This window comes from Komagataella phaffii, chromosome 1, assembly GCF_000027005.1.
Source record: "Komagataella phaffii GS115 chromosome 1, complete sequence".
NCBI classification, from domain to species: domain Eukaryota; kingdom Fungi; phylum Ascomycota; class Pichiomycetes; order Pichiales; family Pichiaceae; genus Komagataella; species Komagataella phaffii.
Window position 1 is genome coordinate 648,952 of NC_012963.1, and position 17,914 is coordinate 666,865.

General features: G+C 40.2%; 12 protein-coding genes across 12 annotated transcripts; 7 read left to right on the forward strand and 5 right to left on the reverse strand.

Annotated features, from left to right (window-relative positions):
• Positions 1-55: 55 nt before the first annotated feature.
• PAS_chr1-1_0054 (One of six ATPases of the 19S regulatory particle of the 26S proteasome involved in the degradation) lies at positions 56-1,250 on the forward strand (the record flags this gene model as incomplete). The annotated part of the gene is made up of 2 exons (XM_002489648.1): positions 56-77; positions 115-1,250. 2 exons carry the CDS (start codon positions 56-58, stop codon positions 1,248-1,250), a joined length of 1,158 nt encoding a protein of 385 aa, XP_002489693.1.
• Positions 1,251-1,274: 24 nt separating this feature from the next.
• PAS_chr1-1_0055 (uncharacterized protein) lies at positions 1,275-3,308 on the reverse strand (the record flags this gene model as incomplete). Its single annotated transcript, XM_002489649.1, has 1 exon — positions 1,275-3,308. One exon carries the CDS (start codon positions 3,306-3,308, stop codon positions 1,275-1,277), a length of 2,034 nt encoding a protein of 677 aa, XP_002489694.1.
• Positions 3,309-3,677: 369 nt separating this feature from the next.
• Positions 3,678-5,921, forward strand: PAS_chr1-1_0056 (uncharacterized protein; the record flags this gene model as incomplete). The annotated part of the gene is made up of 1 exon (XM_002489650.1): positions 3,678-5,921. One exon carries the CDS (start codon positions 3,678-3,680, stop codon positions 5,919-5,921), a length of 2,244 nt encoding a protein of 747 aa, XP_002489695.1.
• Positions 5,922-6,253: 332 nt separating this feature from the next.
• PAS_chr1-1_0057 (Putative protein serine/threonine kinase expressed at the end of meiosis) lies at positions 6,254-7,732 on the forward strand (the record flags this gene model as incomplete). The annotated part of the gene is made up of 1 exon (XM_002489651.1): positions 6,254-7,732. One exon carries the CDS (start codon positions 6,254-6,256, stop codon positions 7,730-7,732), a length of 1,479 nt encoding a protein of 492 aa, XP_002489696.1.
• Positions 7,733-7,768: 36 nt separating this feature from the next.
• On the reverse strand, positions 7,769-9,271 carry PAS_chr1-1_0058 (uncharacterized protein; the record flags this gene model as incomplete). The annotated part of the gene is made up of 1 exon (XM_002489652.1): positions 7,769-9,271. The coding sequence occupies one exon, from the start codon at positions 9,269-9,271 to the stop codon at positions 7,769-7,771; it is 1,503 nt and encodes a 500-aa protein (XP_002489697.1).
• Positions 9,272-9,435: 164 nt separating this feature from the next.
• Positions 9,436-10,464, forward strand: PAS_chr1-1_0059 (Transcription factor TFIIB, a general transcription factor; the record flags this gene model as incomplete). The annotated part of the gene is made up of 1 exon (XM_002489653.1): positions 9,436-10,464. One exon carries the CDS (start codon positions 9,436-9,438, stop codon positions 10,462-10,464), a length of 1,029 nt encoding a protein of 342 aa, XP_002489698.1.
• An 86-nt stretch (positions 10,465-10,550) lies between these two features.
• Positions 10,551-10,895, reverse strand: PAS_chr1-1_0060 (Hypothetical protein; the record flags this gene model as incomplete). The annotated part of the gene is made up of 1 exon (XM_002489654.1): positions 10,551-10,895. The coding sequence occupies one exon, from the start codon at positions 10,893-10,895 to the stop codon at positions 10,551-10,553; it is 345 nt and encodes a 114-aa protein (XP_002489699.1).
• Positions 10,896-11,062: 167 nt separating this feature from the next.
• PAS_chr1-1_0061 (ATP-dependent RNA helicase) lies at positions 11,063-12,703 on the forward strand (the record flags this gene model as incomplete). Its single annotated transcript, XM_002489655.1, has 1 exon — positions 11,063-12,703. The coding sequence occupies one exon, from the start codon at positions 11,063-11,065 to the stop codon at positions 12,701-12,703; it is 1,641 nt and encodes a 546-aa protein (XP_002489700.1).
• Positions 12,704-12,895: 192 nt separating this feature from the next.
• PAS_chr1-1_0062 (GTP-cyclohydrolase I, catalyzes the first step in the folic acid biosynthetic pathway) lies at positions 12,896-13,651 on the forward strand (the record flags this gene model as incomplete). The annotated part of the gene is made up of 1 exon (XM_002489656.1): positions 12,896-13,651. One exon carries the CDS (start codon positions 12,896-12,898, stop codon positions 13,649-13,651), a length of 756 nt encoding a protein of 251 aa, XP_002489701.1.
• Positions 13,652-13,763: 112 nt separating this feature from the next.
• PAS_chr1-1_0063 (Apyrase with wide substrate specificity) lies at positions 13,764-15,812 on the reverse strand (the record flags this gene model as incomplete). The annotated part of the gene is made up of 1 exon (XM_002489657.1): positions 13,764-15,812. One exon carries the CDS (start codon positions 15,810-15,812, stop codon positions 13,764-13,766), a length of 2,049 nt encoding a protein of 682 aa, XP_002489702.1.
• Positions 15,813-16,590: 778 nt separating this feature from the next.
• On the forward strand, positions 16,591-17,133 carry PAS_chr1-1_0064 (uncharacterized protein; the record flags this gene model as incomplete). Its single annotated transcript, XM_002489658.1, has 1 exon — positions 16,591-17,133. One exon carries the CDS (start codon positions 16,591-16,593, stop codon positions 17,131-17,133), a length of 543 nt encoding a protein of 180 aa, XP_002489703.1.
• A 71-nt stretch (positions 17,134-17,204) lies between these two features.
• Positions 17,205-17,832, reverse strand: PAS_chr1-1_0468 (uncharacterized protein; the record flags this gene model as incomplete). The annotated part of the gene is made up of 2 exons (XM_002489659.1): positions 17,205-17,778; positions 17,828-17,832. 2 exons carry the CDS (start codon positions 17,830-17,832, stop codon positions 17,205-17,207), a joined length of 579 nt encoding a protein of 192 aa, XP_002489704.1.
• Between the last annotated feature and the right edge of the window lie 82 nt (positions 17,833-17,914).

Genomic DNA, 17,914 nt, shown 5'->3' on the forward strand with positions numbered 1-17,914 from the left:
CCTTGAAGGCAAATCACCACTTTTAGACTCTCTCTTTCAAACACACGCTTCTAAGATGTCTGCAATGACACACCAAGGTGGTGTGAGGCCATTCTTTGCTCCAAAAAATACAAGATACAGAAATCCAAATAGCAGCAAAAACTCAAAACCTTCGAAGACTGGAGGCCCAACGTAACTCTTTGAACTCCAAGGTCAGAGCTTTGAAGGACGAATTGAAACTGCTTCAAGAGCCCGGTTCGTATGTCGGTGAGGTGGTTAAAGTAATGGGAAAGAAGAAAGTTTTAGTCAAGATCCATCCCGAAGGAAAGTATATCGTCAATCTAGCACCAGATATTGACATCAAGAAGATCTCGCCCAGCTTGCGAGTTTGTCTAAAGAGCGATACTTATGAATTGCATCAGATTTTGCCTAATAAAGTCGATCCATTAGTGTCCCTAATGATGGTGGAAAAGGTTCCAGATTCAACCTACGACATGGTTGGTGGTTTGGATCAGCAAATCAAAGAAATCAAGGAAGTTATAGAGTTACCAGTTAAACATCCCGAATTGTTTGAATCACTGGGTATTGCTCAGCCTAAGGGTGTCATTCTGTACGGCCCTCCAGGTACAGGTAAGACGTTATTGGCTAGAGCTGTAGCACATCACACAGAGTGCAAGTTTATCAGAGTCTCGGGGTCAGAACTAGTCCAGAAATACATTGGTGAAGGTTCCAGAATGGTTAGGGAATTATTCATTATGGCTAGAGAACATGCTCCGTCTATTATATTTATGGATGAAATTGACTCCATTGGTTCGTCAAGAGTGGAAAGTTCCTCTGGAGGAGGCGATTCTGAAGTTCAAAGAACCATGTTGGAGCTTCTTAATCAATTAGACGGTTTTGAATCTTCCAAAGACATCAAAATTATTATGGCCACCAACAGATTGGACATCTTGGATCCTGCTCTGTTAAGACCGGGTAGAATTGACCGTAAGATTGAATTCCCGCCTCCTACTATTGCCGCTAGAACCGACATTCTTAAGATTCACTCTCGTTCCATGAATTTGACCCGTGGAATCGATCTTAAGAAAATTGCTGAAAAAATGAACGGTTGTTCAGGTGCAGATGTAAAAGGTGTATGCACAGAGGCAGGAATGTATGCCCTGAGAGAACGCAGGATACACGTAACTCAGGAGGATTTTGAACTCGCAGTTGCCAAGGTCATGTCCAAGAATGATGAAGGTGCAGTTTCTCTAGCTAAATTGTTTAAATAATTCGGTACATATAATCTATTTACCTCATTCGCCCACTTTAACCGCATGTTTATGAAGCCACTGCTCCATACTAGAAACTTGCCCCATTTCAGAACCATTTTCATCGAAACTAAGTTTGCTCACCGCTTCGCAAATCCAGCCGTATTCATATTGGCCTTGCTCGTAAATCATATCAGCCATAAACTTTCGTTTGGTAACTAGGTTGTCAACACAAAGATAATATTTTGCTGTAACTACGTTCTGGTTTATCAAAGGGACCGATGTAAGAAGATCATTGCTGATGTGGCTTATTTTCTCCTTAAGTGTGGTAGTTTTTAAACTTGGGTTAATCCCCGACGAAATGCACTCCACATTCTTGCACCACGAAGTACCGCAGCCTCGTGTCAATTGCAGTATATACTTCCGTTCCAGCCGATTTTTCAATTTGACATAATTAGGATCGTAGTCTGTGGAATAGAGTGGCCCAAAACACACTGAGCACAACTGTAAATCAGTGGGTTCATTTAATATTCTGCAACAATTGACATTTGCACATACAATAGGAGCAACTTGTTGCTTGCGATCAAGTTCATGTAATTGCATATGCGTTTGCAAATCTCTTTGTCTTACAATCTTGGAACATTGATGACATTCCGTTGTTTTGGATCCACATTGATACTCATGCTGAGTCATGGATGACAGCATTGCTTCAGCTGAAGGTACTTCCTGGGGCACGGTTAATTGACAGTATCTACAAATATGCAGTCGTTCAGGACATTCAGTTGACTTATGGAGAGCCAATTGAATGTAATTGGGGAGTGTAGTAGAACACAAGGAGCATTCATATTCAGTGTGGTGAAGTTTCTGATGAATATCTCTCCCCTCAATAGTTGCACCAAAATATGCATCATTCTGACAGTGCCAATGGGTATCGGGTATCTTTTTCAAAAACAACTGACCACACGAGCATTTGATGTTGTTTCTGTGGCAAAAGTTTTCGTGCAATGAAATTGACTGCTTAGGGACATGCTTGCCACAATTAGAACACTTGGCTTCGTCAGCTTTTAAGGTTTCTTGAAGACTACTTGTGGTTACATGTGCTTCTGCTATTCTAGAAATTGATAGCTGTGACTTGAAGGATTCTCCTTCGCTCCATACTATAGGTAAGATGTAAACAAACTCTTTACCTTCAATCCAGTGATCTGTCTTGGGTATACATATAGAAATAGTACCATCATTCTTGTTGATGTTCGAGTTCTCATTAAATGGAATTGTTGACCATTGAAGTGAATCCTTGGATATGAACTGGTTGTTGGATATTAGCAGGTCCACAAGATTGACATCTTGCGAATTGATAGAAAGGGATAAACATAAGTCATTGCTATTATCAAGTTGTAGTTTATATGCATGACTGTGTTCGGTGTCTGCTATAGTTACGGCGTTAGTCCCGTACTGTAATACTGTTTCTGTGTCCTGTTGGTTGCTCATTTCCCTTGCCATTTCATCATCCAATGGCACAATACTTAGATCGATGTCTGTGTCTATCAAGCAAATCGCAGAAGTAGGTTCTGCTTGTTCTACAAGCAATTTATAGACCTTATCTTTCTCGGATATGCATACGGTGTCGTTCGTGGACAGCGTAGTGTAACTTTTAATGAGCTTCGCTTCCAAAAAATACTTCCAATCTTTGATTTCAGGGTACAATTCTAAAGGTTTCAAAGCAATGCTGGTACCTTTAGGGATATCACTAGCCAAAGTAATATTTATAGTAGAATCATTGTTATCTGGTGACACTAGTTTGTCGTAAATGAACTCTGGGAGTAATATTGTTCCTTCCTGGCTAGTGAACTCTTTCACACCCACAAAAGAGTTAACTGCTGAATTTGATTTTTCTGCCTGTAAACGAAAGATCAAGGGATGTGGTAAACTTGCAATTGATAAACGCTGTTGTTGATTAACCAACGATTCCAAAATCGAAGGGGGCAAAGCGACTCTATCAGAGTACTTAACAACATTGCCGTCCGCATCTTTCAATAATTCAGGCTCCAGGTGCTCATAAATAGAGTACTCTTCAGACATCACAGTGGGAATACAAAAGAGGATATGAAGAAAAGAAATTCTTCGTTCTCACCTTAGTCTGTAGTCTCTTATCCAGAACCGTTAGGTCGCGTTTGGTGGCAATTCTGATAGTGGGCTTCGCGCATGAATCATCGGGTCCCTTCTAACTCTTTGCCGAAAGCTAAAGCCGTACCAGCCAAGAAGTCAACAGTATGTCAATAATAACAGGATGTGTACTACACATTTATGCTCCATATGGAAAAGAACCACCAAGGTCCTAATTACAACCCACCTTTTCAGTGTTAGACAAGATAGGAGAAGGATATGTCTCTTCTGGTTAATTTTTGAGGTGAAAAAATTCTTGACTGTCCATACTCCCATTTTTTGACAATGAAGAGTCCAACTACGGATCCAGAGACTCACTCTCATGATCAAAAGCCCATATTACACAACCAGATAAGAGGGTACATCCATACCATAGACAATGCCCATAGTCATATTCATGGCCATGTTCATCAACATATTCACCATCCAAATGGCCCCATTGTTAGTGAACGAATTCAACCGATTTTAGACCCTGTCCACAATGACAAATCCCGCTCTCATATATACCCCGGGAATCTGTGTCCAACGGATAGCGCAAAGCATCAAGACGAAGAAATACTACCTATTAGTAATAGTGCGTTGCTGCATTTAATGAGTAAGACGAAATCTGAGAGTTCTGGCTCTGCTTCAGTATGGAATCTGCTTGACCCAAAAGCTGATTTTGACAGTTGTGACAAGTGTGATCCACTGAAGGACATCAGTTGCCCCGATCCGTTTGTTTGTGCTGATAAAGGATGTTCAATAGGCCAGAACACATTAGAGTTTCAAAGTACCAACTCTGATGCCTTTTTGAGATGCTGTTTCGATTCTTCGCATAATGAGGATGAGAATCCCTATAATGGCGATAGTGACTACAACGGAGCAGTCACTAGTCATGCTGCGCTTTGCGACCTCTCCGCTTTTTCGACATGCAATGACATTGAAGGGTTTTGGAAAAATGAAAATCCGGCTTTGCTGAATAGTAATTCCGTTGATAGCTCCTCTCAAATACCGTGCCCGAAATATTCAGACTGTGATTTGATACAGCCGTCAAATAATTACGAGTCCAGTCCTCACGATAGTACTGGTACAGTGTCACTTTCAAGTAACACGCCAGTGTCAGCATGCTCTACCGGTTGCGTCACATTGGACAAAAATGTGTATCCAGATATGAGTTTCATGGTCAACTCTAGCAAGATCAGTGACCTGAGGGAAAAAAGACCTCATGTTGAATCAAGAGATTTTTCTTTTAAGATGCAACAACAGAAACGAGTTAAAGTGGAACAAGATGGAACCAAGCCCGTGTATTGGAATGATATGGATCATCTTAACCCTGTCAACAAACAAAATCACCACCATCATCTTCACCAGTTTCAAGAATTCTGCGTTGATTGGGCTAAATATGGCTGTGGATGTCCTTACAACTTAGAGAATCAGAGTAAACAAGATAAAAAAATGCATTTGCACTATCCACCACACCAGCACGGCTGCAATCATTATGATACCCAGTTCCCTACTTCTGGAGATCCAAGTGAAGTTCAAAATCAGAGCGTCTCGGATTCTCTCGTTTGCCAATGGTCAGACTGTAAAGTGGATGCTTTCAAAGATGATGTACATTTGCAGAACCATGTCTTTTCGTCCCATCTTTTACCTTGGGTTAAGGACCGAGGAGTTGATCCGAGTGAGATAAACTTGGATACATTGACGATTGAAAATTTTCAAAACATGGATAACTTTGCCTGCAAATGGAAAGACTGTGATTTCAATAGCTCCGATTTAGAGTCCTTATTGAATCACATTCCCAAGAATCATTTTTCAGAACAAACAAAGATTGTGGAAGAACCGGTGCCCAAGCAAGAAACCATCGATGCATTGCCCGATATCGAAGAAAACGTATGCCAGTGGGAAATGGAAAACAACCAAATTTGTAATCTCAAATTTTCTAACACAACAGATCTTACTGACCATATCACGGAAGACCATGTCGGTTCCAGAAAATCAAAGTACGTTTGCAATTGGAAGGGGTGTACTCGCAATCATAAGGAGTTCACTCAAAGGCAAAAAGTTTTGAGACACCTCCCTGTTCATACAAAACATAAACCGTACAAATGTGATATATGTGGTAAGGCATTTTCAATTGACCTAATGTTGGAGCAACATATTCGAACTCACACGGGAGAAAAACCCTTCAAGTGTTCTAAATGCGGGAAGACCTTCAAGACTAGCTCTTCATTATCCATTCATTTGAGAATTCATACCGGCGAACGGCCATTGGTATGCAAATATCCAGGGTGTGGAAAGACCTTCAACGAATCCTCTAATTTGACAAAGCATCATAGGACGCATCAGAAAGAATTTAAATGTAGCTTCTGCTGTAAAACCTTCAACCAATTAAAACAACTTGAATCACATGAGAGGCTGTACCATGGAGATCAAACCAGATTTGATTGTGATTGTTGTGACGAACATAGAAACAAGACACTCATGTCATCGACTAGGAAGAACTTCCCGATAACATCAGGAACCACCAATGAGATGGCATTCACATGAGAAGCCAAGCCATTACAGCTGAAACCAAGATGTTTACCGGTGCCAGTGCTGGTATTGATGTCTCTACCATTCCTGGCCTTAACATAGCCAGTCAATAGCAATATTATAATAATCATATATATATGTAAATGTTTTTATATATTTATTCGCTAGCTTTAACATTTAGTACCACCAAATCTCCAACTTCATTCACTTGCTCTTCCCCATTCACTTCGAATTATTACATTTTCTAGTTGCTGGATAGTATCTCGTTTCTTTAATCAAGTGGAACTCACTTTGCTTGCTCTTATCTACCACTTGCTGCGAGGAAACACAGTTTCAAAGAAAATTTGATGAGGGAGTTTAACGCAGACCAGTTTGAACTATTCGAACGGTTGGGGAAAGGTGCCTTTGGTGTGGTTTATCATGGGTTTGACAAGGTGACAAATATGCATGTGGCAATAAAACAAATAGACTTAGAGAGTACAGATGACTCAATCGAGGAGATACAGAATGAAATAACTCTCTTATCAAATTGTAGCCATCCTAATATTATCCAATATCATGGTTCTTTCGTTAAAGGTTACAAATTATGGATTGTCATGGAGTACTTAGATGGGGGTTCTTGTAATGATCTTTTAGAAGCTGGACCATTTGATGAGACCGAAATATCTGTGATATGCTACAATCTACTCCAAGGACTGGCATATCTACATAAATCGGGAAAGATTCACAGAGACATTAAGGCAGCAAATATTATGATTGGAAGATTAGGACAAGTCAAAATTGGTGACTTTGGGGTTGCCACTCAACTCACAAATACATTATCTCGTAGACACACATTTGTTGGCACACCGAATTGGATGTCTCCTGAAGTGATATTACGAAAAGATTACGATTTCAGGGCCGATATTTGGTCTTTAGGAATCACTCTATTAGAGATGGCATACGGAAAACCTCCACTATCACAATACAGCACTTACGAAATTTTATTCATGATACCAAAAAATCAGCCACCTTCACTTTCATCTGATTTCTCAGAAGAATTTCGTAATTTTGTTCATCAATGCCTTCAAAAATCTCCTGCAGATCGACCATCCACTGGACAACTTTTGAAACATCGTTTCATAGCCAAAGGCCGCAATGTTGATCAGTCTTGCCTTCAGAAACTAATTGATAGGAAAATTAAACACGACCTGGAAACAGGAAGCAAAGTCACGAAATATTATAAACCCACAGTTAATCAATCAGATGATCCTCAAAGTGTTCAGTTTGACCTTGATACTGTCAATGAAGGAGTTGTAAAATTTAATCTCAATTCCACTTCGGATGAGCAAGGAGAGCTGAAAATTCAATTTCCTGTTGATCACGACCAGTTCGAAACTATTAAAGATCTCTCTAGAGCTCAATCGTATGATTCTTCAGTTGTTAGAGACGATGTATCATCCATTTCAAGTCAGAAATCTACTTCAGAGCACGAACTGAATATAATTTTGAATCAATCTTTTAATAAGATTACCACCAAGTATAGTCTTACTACTAATCAATACGACAAGTTAGTACACTTCAAATCTCATTTGTTAGGGAAATCCTTGAATTCAATAGCTCACAACCAAGATGAACAGATTTGCCGAGTATTCTATAAAGACATCACCAAAAACATCATGAAATCCAATAATGAACGACTCAAACAAAAACTGCTCCCACATCACTATAAGACTGTAGAGCGGGAGAATACTCTCCTAAAGAAAACGTACCAATATGATCGTAAAAGAGATAGGGTTGAAGAACTTTTACTTGCACGATGGGCGGAAAATATAACTAAAAGTTGAAGTTGATGTTTTAATAATATACACTGTCTATCAAGATTAAATGTTCAGGAGGCCATCCAAATCAAACTCTTTAGCCCATTCTTTCACGATAGTCGTTTGCTCTGATGATGGTGTCAAAGGAGGAACCTTTGAGGAAACCTCATTATCGGTAACTTGGGCAGCTTTTGAGGAGTTGGGCAGAGTCCATCCTACAATTTTTCCATCTCTCCAATCATTCAAAATCACAAGAGCAGCATCATTTAATTTAGGAATACCACCTTTACCAAGTTTACCCTGTTTTCTAGCAATGTGTATAAGGACACCCTTTGTAAATGATTCCAAGTCGGAAGAAACTAAAGGTGGAATGTCGTAGTATTTCTTGAATCCATCGGCCATTTCGGTATTCTTGGCTAATCTCTTAAGTAACAGTTGTATGGCAGCTTCAGGATCCTTAATTTGTTTCGATGGAATGGCACTCAGTAGAGCCAACTTGGCTTCCATCGATTCTTTAGATGATTTCTTTGATGAAGGAAATACTATACCAGGGGAGTCTAGAATCTTCAGCTTGTTGTCGACCTTGACTTCTCGCATAGATGTCGTAACACCAGCCTGGTTTCCTACTGGGCATGCTTTACCATTTCCTCCGTGTCTAGATGTAAGAGCATTGATGATTGATGATTTACCAACGTTGGGGTAACCGACAACACCAACAATAATAGCTCTCTTCAAGTTGGATTTGTGTGCATATGACTTTAGAGACTCTAGCAATTGTTTAGAAGTGACTGCTTGGGTCATCTTCTTGTTAAAGGTCGTAGAAGCAGCACCATTGGCCTTTAAAGGAACAGTGGGGAAGGAAGACTGTAAGAAATCCAACCACATCTTCAACACATTATCAGGCACCAAATCAATTTTGTTTAAAACGAATATCAGTCTCTTTCCTTGAGACTGTAAAATAGCCTCCTCAATTTTTTTAGATCTAGTCCCTTCCGGGTCTCTGGCATCTAGAACGTACAAGATAACGTCAGAAGCTTCAACTACGGTTTTGAAAATCTTGTCGAAAGCTTTACGAGACTTTTCCCATTCATTTCCAAGTCGTTCGTCTTCTTCGAAGTCAATTTCATATTCGTTCACCTCTAGATCATCCTCTTCCATTTCATCATTGGATTCAGTCCCATCATAGGCTTTAGCTGCCTGTTGGGCGGATTGTAGCAAAGCCGCTAATCCGTTAGCACCATCGTTGTCCTCATCGCTCTCATCATCCATCAAATTTTCATCATCCGGAAGGGCACTTCTAGCTGCTGCCGCTTCGGCGCGTCTTTTTTCCTTAAGAGCTAGTTTCTCTTCCTCGTCCTCTCTACGTTTCTGTTCAATTTCGGCAAGAATGGCCTCCTTATAGGGAAAGGAAGCTGGAATACCTGGATCTTTTCGTACTCTTGATTTCCATGTTGGATCCTTCTTTTCTAACTTCCTTTGTTTTCTTCCATGGGCAGCGACTTTCTTTTTAAGACCCTCCCTCATACGGGTAGATCTCCTCTTGGAAGCACGCTTCGTAACTCTCATAGTGGATCGATAGTGATAACTCTGAAAGCTTAAAGGCAAGATGGAAAATTTATTTTTTTTTGGAACTAGAAAAATTATTTCGCGATCGATGTAGAGGTGTATAAAATTGTAGGAGTAGTGGCAACCAGAACTTCGTTCTTCTCCTGTCTGTTCCCCATCCAACCATGACAGCCTTAACCGAAGAAGGAAGTTTCAAAGGTCCGGATCTCAATGTTGCTTTGATTTGCCGAGACTGTAAGGTGGATCCTCCCGAACTAATCGAGAGATTTAGTGAGGGAGACGTCATTTGCGGATTGTGTGGATTGGTTTTGAGTGAACATATCGTAGACATGAGATCGGAATGGCGTACGTTCAATAACGACGATCAAAACGGTGATGATCCCTCCCGTGTGGGTGAAGCACAGAACCCTTTATTGGATGGAGACCAGCTGTCCACAATCATTGCATATAACACAGATAATACCCGAATGGGAAGAGAACTTAGTAGAGCGCAGAATAGCACCGTAGCTGACCGTAAAGACAGTGCTTTACAGGCAGCATTTGCTAAGATATCTCAGTTATGCGAAGGTTTTCAGCTGCCTAATATTGTACAAAATGGAGCAAAAGAAGTGTATAAACTGGTGTACAATGAAAGGTCCCTGAAGGGTAAGTCCCAGGAGAGTATCATGGCAGCAGCTATTGGGTTAGCCTGTCGAAAAGCTAATGTTCCACGTTCATTCAAAGAGCTTTGGGCATTGACTGATGTTCCCAAAAATGAGATTGGTAAAGTTTTCAAGATTATTCACAAACTGATACAGCAGAAGCATGCTCTAGCTGGCGGACTATTGAACGTTCAAAATGAAAGCATAGCAACAACCCAGACGAATGCAGAAGCCTTGATTGGTAGATTTTGTTCTAATTTGGGTTTGTCTCGTCAAATAACCAATGCAGCAGAGTACATTGCCCGTCGTACTAAGGAAGTCGGCGTTCTTGCAGGTCGATCACCGGTAACTGTTGCTGCAACGGTAATTTATATGGCAGCTAGCATCTTTGATGCCAGTATTTCCCCAGCCCAGATTGCTCAGAGAGCAGGCGTATCTGATGGAACTATAAAGACCTCATACAAGTACCTGTATGACAAGCGGGAGGAATTGGTCGACCCTCAATGGATTGAATCAGGTAAAGTTAAGTTAGAGAACATCCCTAAAAACTGATTTGGAGTAATTTTTGAAATAAAAAAATTTAATTTGTATTATATCTTATTTGGGTCTTAGTAGGGCCGGGAGTAGTTCCGTTGCAGTCATTGTGTTTCTTTGTCAGTCAGAGATCTTTGCTGAGCATCTATCTTTGCAACTTCTTTCCGTCTTACTTCCAACATTTCGTCTTGAATCTTTGAAAGATCTACCATGTAATGAAGCACAACCAGGTATCTTCCATTAAAGTTGTAACCGTTCGCCTTGTCGACACAAGTCTGTGCTGACTTTAAGTTCTTAAAAACTATCAATCCTGAACCTCTAGTGTCAGCCTGGTTTCCAAGTCGAACTTGCATGATATTCCCGTATTTCCCAAAAACCTCGTACAAATCATCGCCTGTCGTGGTGTATGGCAAGTTCTTTACCAGGACAATCGGAAAATCCTTTGACATGAAAAAGAGTTAGAAGTAATTGTGTGGCGAGTTTTGTAAGGCTCAGCTTGAGTTGGGGAAATTTTTGGTGGGTCGTACTTTCTGCTCTCCTCCCAGTTTTTTCTTCGCGTGCGATGAGATAAAGTAAAAAAAATTGTAAAAAAATTTTGCTACCACTCCTTAATACCATGGCTAAACTAACAGGTACGAAAAGTGCCAAAAAAAACAAGATCACCACGGCTAAAAAGTCCAAGGATATGTCACCCGAAGTTGAAAATTTAGATAGTGAAGTAGATGGGGGCTCAACTTCGGCTGACAGAAAACGTGAGCACCAAAGTGAAGATGACGAGAACAGTAAAGCACAGGCTTCTGGTTCAGAAGCCGTTGAAGAAATTGATGACGTTAAGTCATCCAAGGACTACTCTTCCACCGTTTATGAAAATTTCACTGACTTGAAGCTCTCAGAACCTACATTGAAAGCCATTGGAAACATGGGATTTACCAAGATGACAGCAGTCCAAGCCAGAACTATCCCTCCTTTACTTGCTGGCAGAGACGTTTTAGGTGCAGCTAAGACAGGATCGGGTAAAACTTTGGCATTTCTGATTCCTGCCATTGAAATGTTGTACTCTTTGAAGTTTAAGCCCAGAAATGGTACAGGAGCCATTGTGATCACTCCTACCAGAGAGTTGGCTCTTCAAATTTTTGGTGTCGCTAGGGAACTGATGGAGAGTCATTCTCAAACCTTTGGTATCCTTATTGGTGGTGCCAATAGAAGAGCTGAAGCTGAAAAGTTAATGAAGGGTGTAAATATAATCATTGCTACTCCCGGAAGGTTGTTAGACCACTTACAGAACACTAAGGGATTCATTTTCAAGAACCTTAAGGCTTTGATCATCGATGAAGCTGACAGAATCTTGGAAATTGGGTTCGAAGACGAAATGAAACAAATAATAAAGATTCTTCCAAATGAGAACAGACAAACCATGTTATTCTCGGCTACTCAGACAACCAAAGTTGAAGATTTGGCACGTGTATCCCTGAGAAAAGGTCCTCTGTATATCAATGTGGACAGTGAAAACGAGACCTCCACTGTCGATGGTTTGGAACAAGGTTACGTCGTTTGTGATTCTGACAAACGATTCTTGCTTCTTTTCTCATTTTTGAAGAGAAATCAAAAGAAGAAGATCATTGTATTTCTCTCTTCGTGTAATAGTGTCAAATACTACAGTGAACTGTTAAACTACATTGACTTACCAGTTTTAGATCTTCACGGAAAACAGAAGCAACAGAAGAGAACGAATACCTTTTTCGAATTTTGTAATGCTACACAAGGTGTATTGATCTGCACAGATGTTGCAGCCAGAGGCTTAGATATACCTTCAGTTGACTGGATTATTCAATTTGATCCTCCTGACGATCCAAGAGATTACATCCATAGAGTTGGTCGTACTGCTAGAGGATCCAATGGTAAGGGAAAATCGCTGATGTTCTTAATCCCTTCTGAACTTGGTTTCCTCCGTTACTTAAAAGCGGCTAAAGTCCCATTAAACGAGTTTGAATTTCCAACTAACAAGATCGCCAACGTCCAGTCTCAGTTGGAAAAACTCATTAAATCCAACTATTGGCTCAATCAAAGTGCCAGAGATGGTTATACAGCATATTTGCAGGCTTATGCTTCCCATCATTTGAAAACCGTTTATCAAATCGACAAATTGGATCTAAACAAAGTTGCCCAATCCTTCGGTTTCAGTGTCCCTCCTCGTGTGAACATCACGATAGGTTCAAGTGGCAAATCCTCCAAACCAAAGAAGCAGAGAAGAAATTAAATGTAAATTAATAGATAAGACAAAAAGTTAGTCTTGATTTTTTTGTCATTTTTGACATTAGTACAGAATTTCCGCCTAGAAGCGCTTTCCCCCATCCTGGTTCCCCCGCAAGGGATGACTCTTCGCTCTCCCCCCTAAAAATTTTCTATCTCGAGACTTTTTTTTTGTCAGATTCACCCAACTTTAAGCATAATGGATGACCATAAAACCCTAACGCAGCCCCAGCCTCAAAAAAGAACTGGCCATGAGCCTTTTTACAAGCGACTGGATACCCCACTTAATACCAGACCAGCCTCGCCATACACGCTGAATCCCCCTATCGACAATGACGGCTTGTCGTGGCCCTCACTTGGTGCGCGGAACCGTTTGGAAGCTACTCCAGAAGAGGCTGAAGCCAGGGAAAAGAGAATAGCCTCTGCTGTAAAGACAATTCTCACTGAATTGGGAGAAGATGTTGAACGGGAAGGTCTACTTGAAACACCGGAAAGATATGCCAGAGCGATGCTATTTTTCACCAAGGGTTATGAAGACAACATTAAGGATGTAATCAAGAGAGCAGTATTTGAAGAAGATCATGACGAAATGGTCATAGTTAAGGACATTGACGTTTATTCATTGTGTGAACATCACTTGGTACCATTTTTCGGAAAGGTTCACATAGGGTATATTCCGAACAAAAAAGTTTTAGGATTATCAAAACTGGCTAGGTTGGCCGAAATGTACTCCAGGAGGTTTCAAGTCCAGGAGAGATTGACTAAACAAATTGCTATGGCTGTATATGAGATCCTGAAACCAAGGGGGGTCGCCGTCGTCATGGAGGCCACTCATATGTGCATGGTTAGTAGAGGAGTCCAAAAAGTTGGGGCAACAACAACTACTAGTTGTATGTTAGGATGTTTCCGATCCCAGCAAAAGACCAGAGACGAATTCTTGACGTTGATAAAATAAATGGGGATGAGGGTAATATTGCATGCCTAAGTGATTGTGTATGTGTTAGTTTTTCGGTTCTCTTTGGTTGAAGGTTCTGGAAACTTGGTTTGGGAATGAATATAATAGAATGTTAGACTTCCTTGTCACTCAAGTCTGTAAATGACCCTGCCAACTGATGATATTTCTTGAAATCTGTAAGGTTGGAGCTACTCTTTCTAATTGTGTTATTGTACGTGTTTAGGTTCGGTAGTGAGATATTTGACCTAGACGAGACAAGGTTCTTGTACAGATTGGGGGAGCTTGAGGAGTTTTGGACTTGCTTTCCATTGTCATTGATGTCACTGATATCTTGGAGATTGTACAATGATGGTCTCGTCCTTAAATGATTTGGAGAAGATATCCTTGCGTTCGAATAACTCAGTAAACCTTCTTCAAGGTGAGCTTTTTGAATATCTATCTCTTGCTCTGTAAAATAGTTCTTTTCTTTTCTTATCTTGGAATGATACAATTGAGCGGATTTGTTCTGTAGAAAATGATATGTTCGAAAAAATATTGATGAGATGCTGTCCACAAATCCATTGTGCTTAAATCTCATAAGGGAAACTTTATTGAAGTAAACGAGGAAAAATAAAACGACAAAAAGCGTGAGGAATAATAGAAGGGTGTGCAATCCAAGTCCGGAAAACTCATCTTCTTGATAAAATAAAGAGTTTGGAACTGGTGAAATGAATGTTTTACCTGCAACATTAGCGGCTGTCTTACTTGGTTTGATACCCACCTGCTTAGCTTCAGAGTATCCAGTGTTTATCTGGCTAGCTGCAAAGAGTAACATGGCCCCCAGGGTCCATGATAACTCGGCTCCTTCAATCAAATTAGCACTTTGAAAAGGTATATGCTTGAATTCTTGATCGTTGGACTCCAAAGTATCTTCAGAAACATTTTCATCTAAATCTATACGAGGTAATCCGAATCCTTCATGTAGAACGTTGATAACCCAACTAGCTTTAAAGCATGAATCTTGAAGCAATTCTAAATTAATATTCTCTCCATACAAGTTCTCTTTATAATTTCTCTCTATCTCCTCCCAGGAAGAGGAACAAAAATTTATTACTTTTTCATTGAAAAGCATAAAATTGTATTCTCCACCCATCTGGAAGACGTCATTGGCAGTATACCAGTATTCAGAGATTCCAACAAATTTGTCTCGCTGAAAATCAATCATAGGGGCATGAACTCCATTGAAAAGGCATGGATATCCTTGGCAAGGCAGATGTTTGAGCAATAATGGGTATATACTCTTCATGCATGATGCATAGTCGCCAGTTCCTTGAATTTGGTACACCTTCCCATCATACTTTTCCTGCAGCTTTAAACCTCTTGGCGAACAAACATCATTCAGTTGGATTATTCCATCGCCATCAGGATCATAGTCAACATCATCCACTAGAGTCTTTGCCAATGATTTCAAATATCTTTTTCTCGCTTGATTAGCTCCAAATCCAAGCCAGGATGATACAAATACTGGCCATTCTTGAACATCACCATTAACGTTTTTCAAGGTTACACTAAACATATCATCACTATGCCTCTCTACTTCAGTTTCATTAGATGGAAAAAATGCGATTTGAGTAGAGGCTCCCCCCATGTCCATGAATCCAAATGACGAGTGAGAGTGCCTATCAGGGTAGTAGTTGTCAAACTGTCGAAGTAAATAATTAAGACCCAGCCATCCGTAAATTCCTTCAGTTTCTCCGTCAATGAGTTTCACATGATCATCACAGTTGTTTAATATAAACTTGGAATGTTTTCTAATGGACTTGCAAACAGTTTTAAACATCTTATTTCTTTCCTTTTCGGATACTAATCTCATTCCCGCCGTTGCATACACAAATATGGGAGTTTCTTCGTGTTTTGACTCGGGTATTATGCTTTGTGCATGTTTAATTAGCGGCTTGAAATGGTCGTCCCATAAATCATCCATATCATCTGCAAAAGATGACATTCCTGGGGAAACTTTCATTGGCCAAGACTCTTCCTGTTCCATCCTAGGAACCGACTTTAAAATGGACTCATCATCAGTATTTACTCTTAACTCGTTAGGATCTTGCCATTTGTAAACTTGCAATCGTGACCCTGAGGATCCTGAGTCTACGATTATGCCATAGTTCTCTTGCACCATGGCGTAGAGGTAAAGCAAGGAAAGATTATAGACAAGAACTTAAATGGCACTTTTTAGATATAGAACTTTGAAGTCGCGAGATCTTGGTATAAATAGATAGCTAGACTACACGTTGCCCCGCTAATATGGTGTGCAATGTGTCAATAGAATCTCAAAAAATGAGTGTTATAATAGGAAGCTTGATATCTTATATGACATATCATCTTTATATGTAAACTGTGCAAGTTCAAAGTGTGATGTCCCAAAGTAACATCTAACACAGTGAAATATTCAGTCGGCCATTACCCGGATTTGGCTATATAAAGGTCCGAAAGACTAAACTACAATCTCTTCATCCTTATGCAAGGGCATTACGTGTATCAGTGAGGATTCGTCCGAGATCATGTTTTTGCTGGTTGAAAACTAACCATGACTGCTTTCATCTGTGACAAACGGATGAAGAATTTTTGGGCCATTTTGTTGCTTCTACCGTAATTCCTTGAATACGGTGGATTAATTTGTAGATGATGAGTGGCTGGCTCGTAGTTATTTCCTACCTCGTACAAACGCTGCTTTTTTTTTCATTTTATGTACTCACTTTCCTTGGGAAACTGCTTGCAGTATTACGTAGTCTGTTCGTTCACTCCTCATCTATGTACGGTGCTTACGACATAGTTAGTGTACCCTCATCTTCCCTTCACTAATTTTTCCCCCTTTCAAGTTTACCTTCTAAACACCCTCGCAGGCTGGGCTCGCTCTATAATAAAATTGAAAAACTCCTTCTACTATTCCCGTCAAGATGTTCAAAAAATTCACCAAAGAAGACATCCATTCCCGATCAAATATCAAAAGTTCTCAGCAAAGGAACCTCAAAGCCAAATGGGTCAGACAGTTTCCTGCGTTGGAGTCTGTAATTGACGATATTATCCCAAAAAAGTCTCAAGTGATTCTCATCAAATGTGAAGATAAGATCCAGCTGTATTGCGTTGACAACAAGGTAGTTGCTTTCCAGCAGTTTGATGATCTGATCCCCTCCTTGGAGATTGTTCACAAATATCCAGACTGCTTTCCGAAAGTTCAAGTTGACAGAGGCGCCATCAAGTTTGTCCTCTCAGGAGCTAATATCATGTGTCCAGGGCTGACATCGCCCGGAGCCCAATTGCCTGAAGAAAACTTGGAAAAAGGTACAATAGTGACTATCTACGCTGAGGGAAAAGAACATGCTCTTGCGGTGGGTGCTTTAGAAATGAGCACAGACGATATCAAGAGCTTAAATAAGAATGTTGGTGTCGAGCTGTTTCATCATCTGGGGGATTGTTTGTGGAATTTTTCTTTTAATTAGATAAATAGTGGTAATTAATTTCTTAATGCAGTTGCAAATTGTGGAAGGTTGATTAATGAAATTGACTATATTCAACCTTTGCTCAAAAAGTTTTTCATTGGATCTTCCAAATCAGCGTCATCTTCATTGTCGTCATTCTGTGTCTGTTGTTTGCTTTGCTCTTTTTGACCTTCGCTTATGAGGTGATGCTGTGCTGGGGGCTGTTCCTGGTTTTTCACTCCCTCTGCAAAGTCCTTCTCCATCTCCTTCCTGACCATAGCTTCCCATTCCTTATCCATTCTTTCGTCATCCTCATCCTGGTAGACTGCTGGCCTATATGTTGTATGATCAACGCTTATTGTGCGATCTTTAATCTTGATGCCATTCAGATTATCTACAGCCAGGGCAGTAGACCTCCAATCTTCATACTTTAAAAAGGCAAACCCCTTTGATTTTCCACCATTGGCATAGTCTCTTGCGAGCTTCACATGGGTTGGAACGCCATATTGAGAGAAAATTGTAAGCAAATCAGTCTCTGTAATCTCGTATGGCAGAGAACCGATATAGATGTAAGCAGAGTCTCTATACTCCTGATGCCATGATGCTTCAAATTGTATGTTCTGATCTAATTCCTGTTGATTAAGCTTTTCAATTTGTTTAACTTTACTAGATGGTCAGATTCAGTTCTGATAGGACAAAAAAGGAAGAGACTTACTTCATACTGCCTACGCAATAGGTAATATCAGAATGTAACGCTACACTGACTACCTACCTGAGTTAAAAAAAGTGTGAAAAAGAAAGG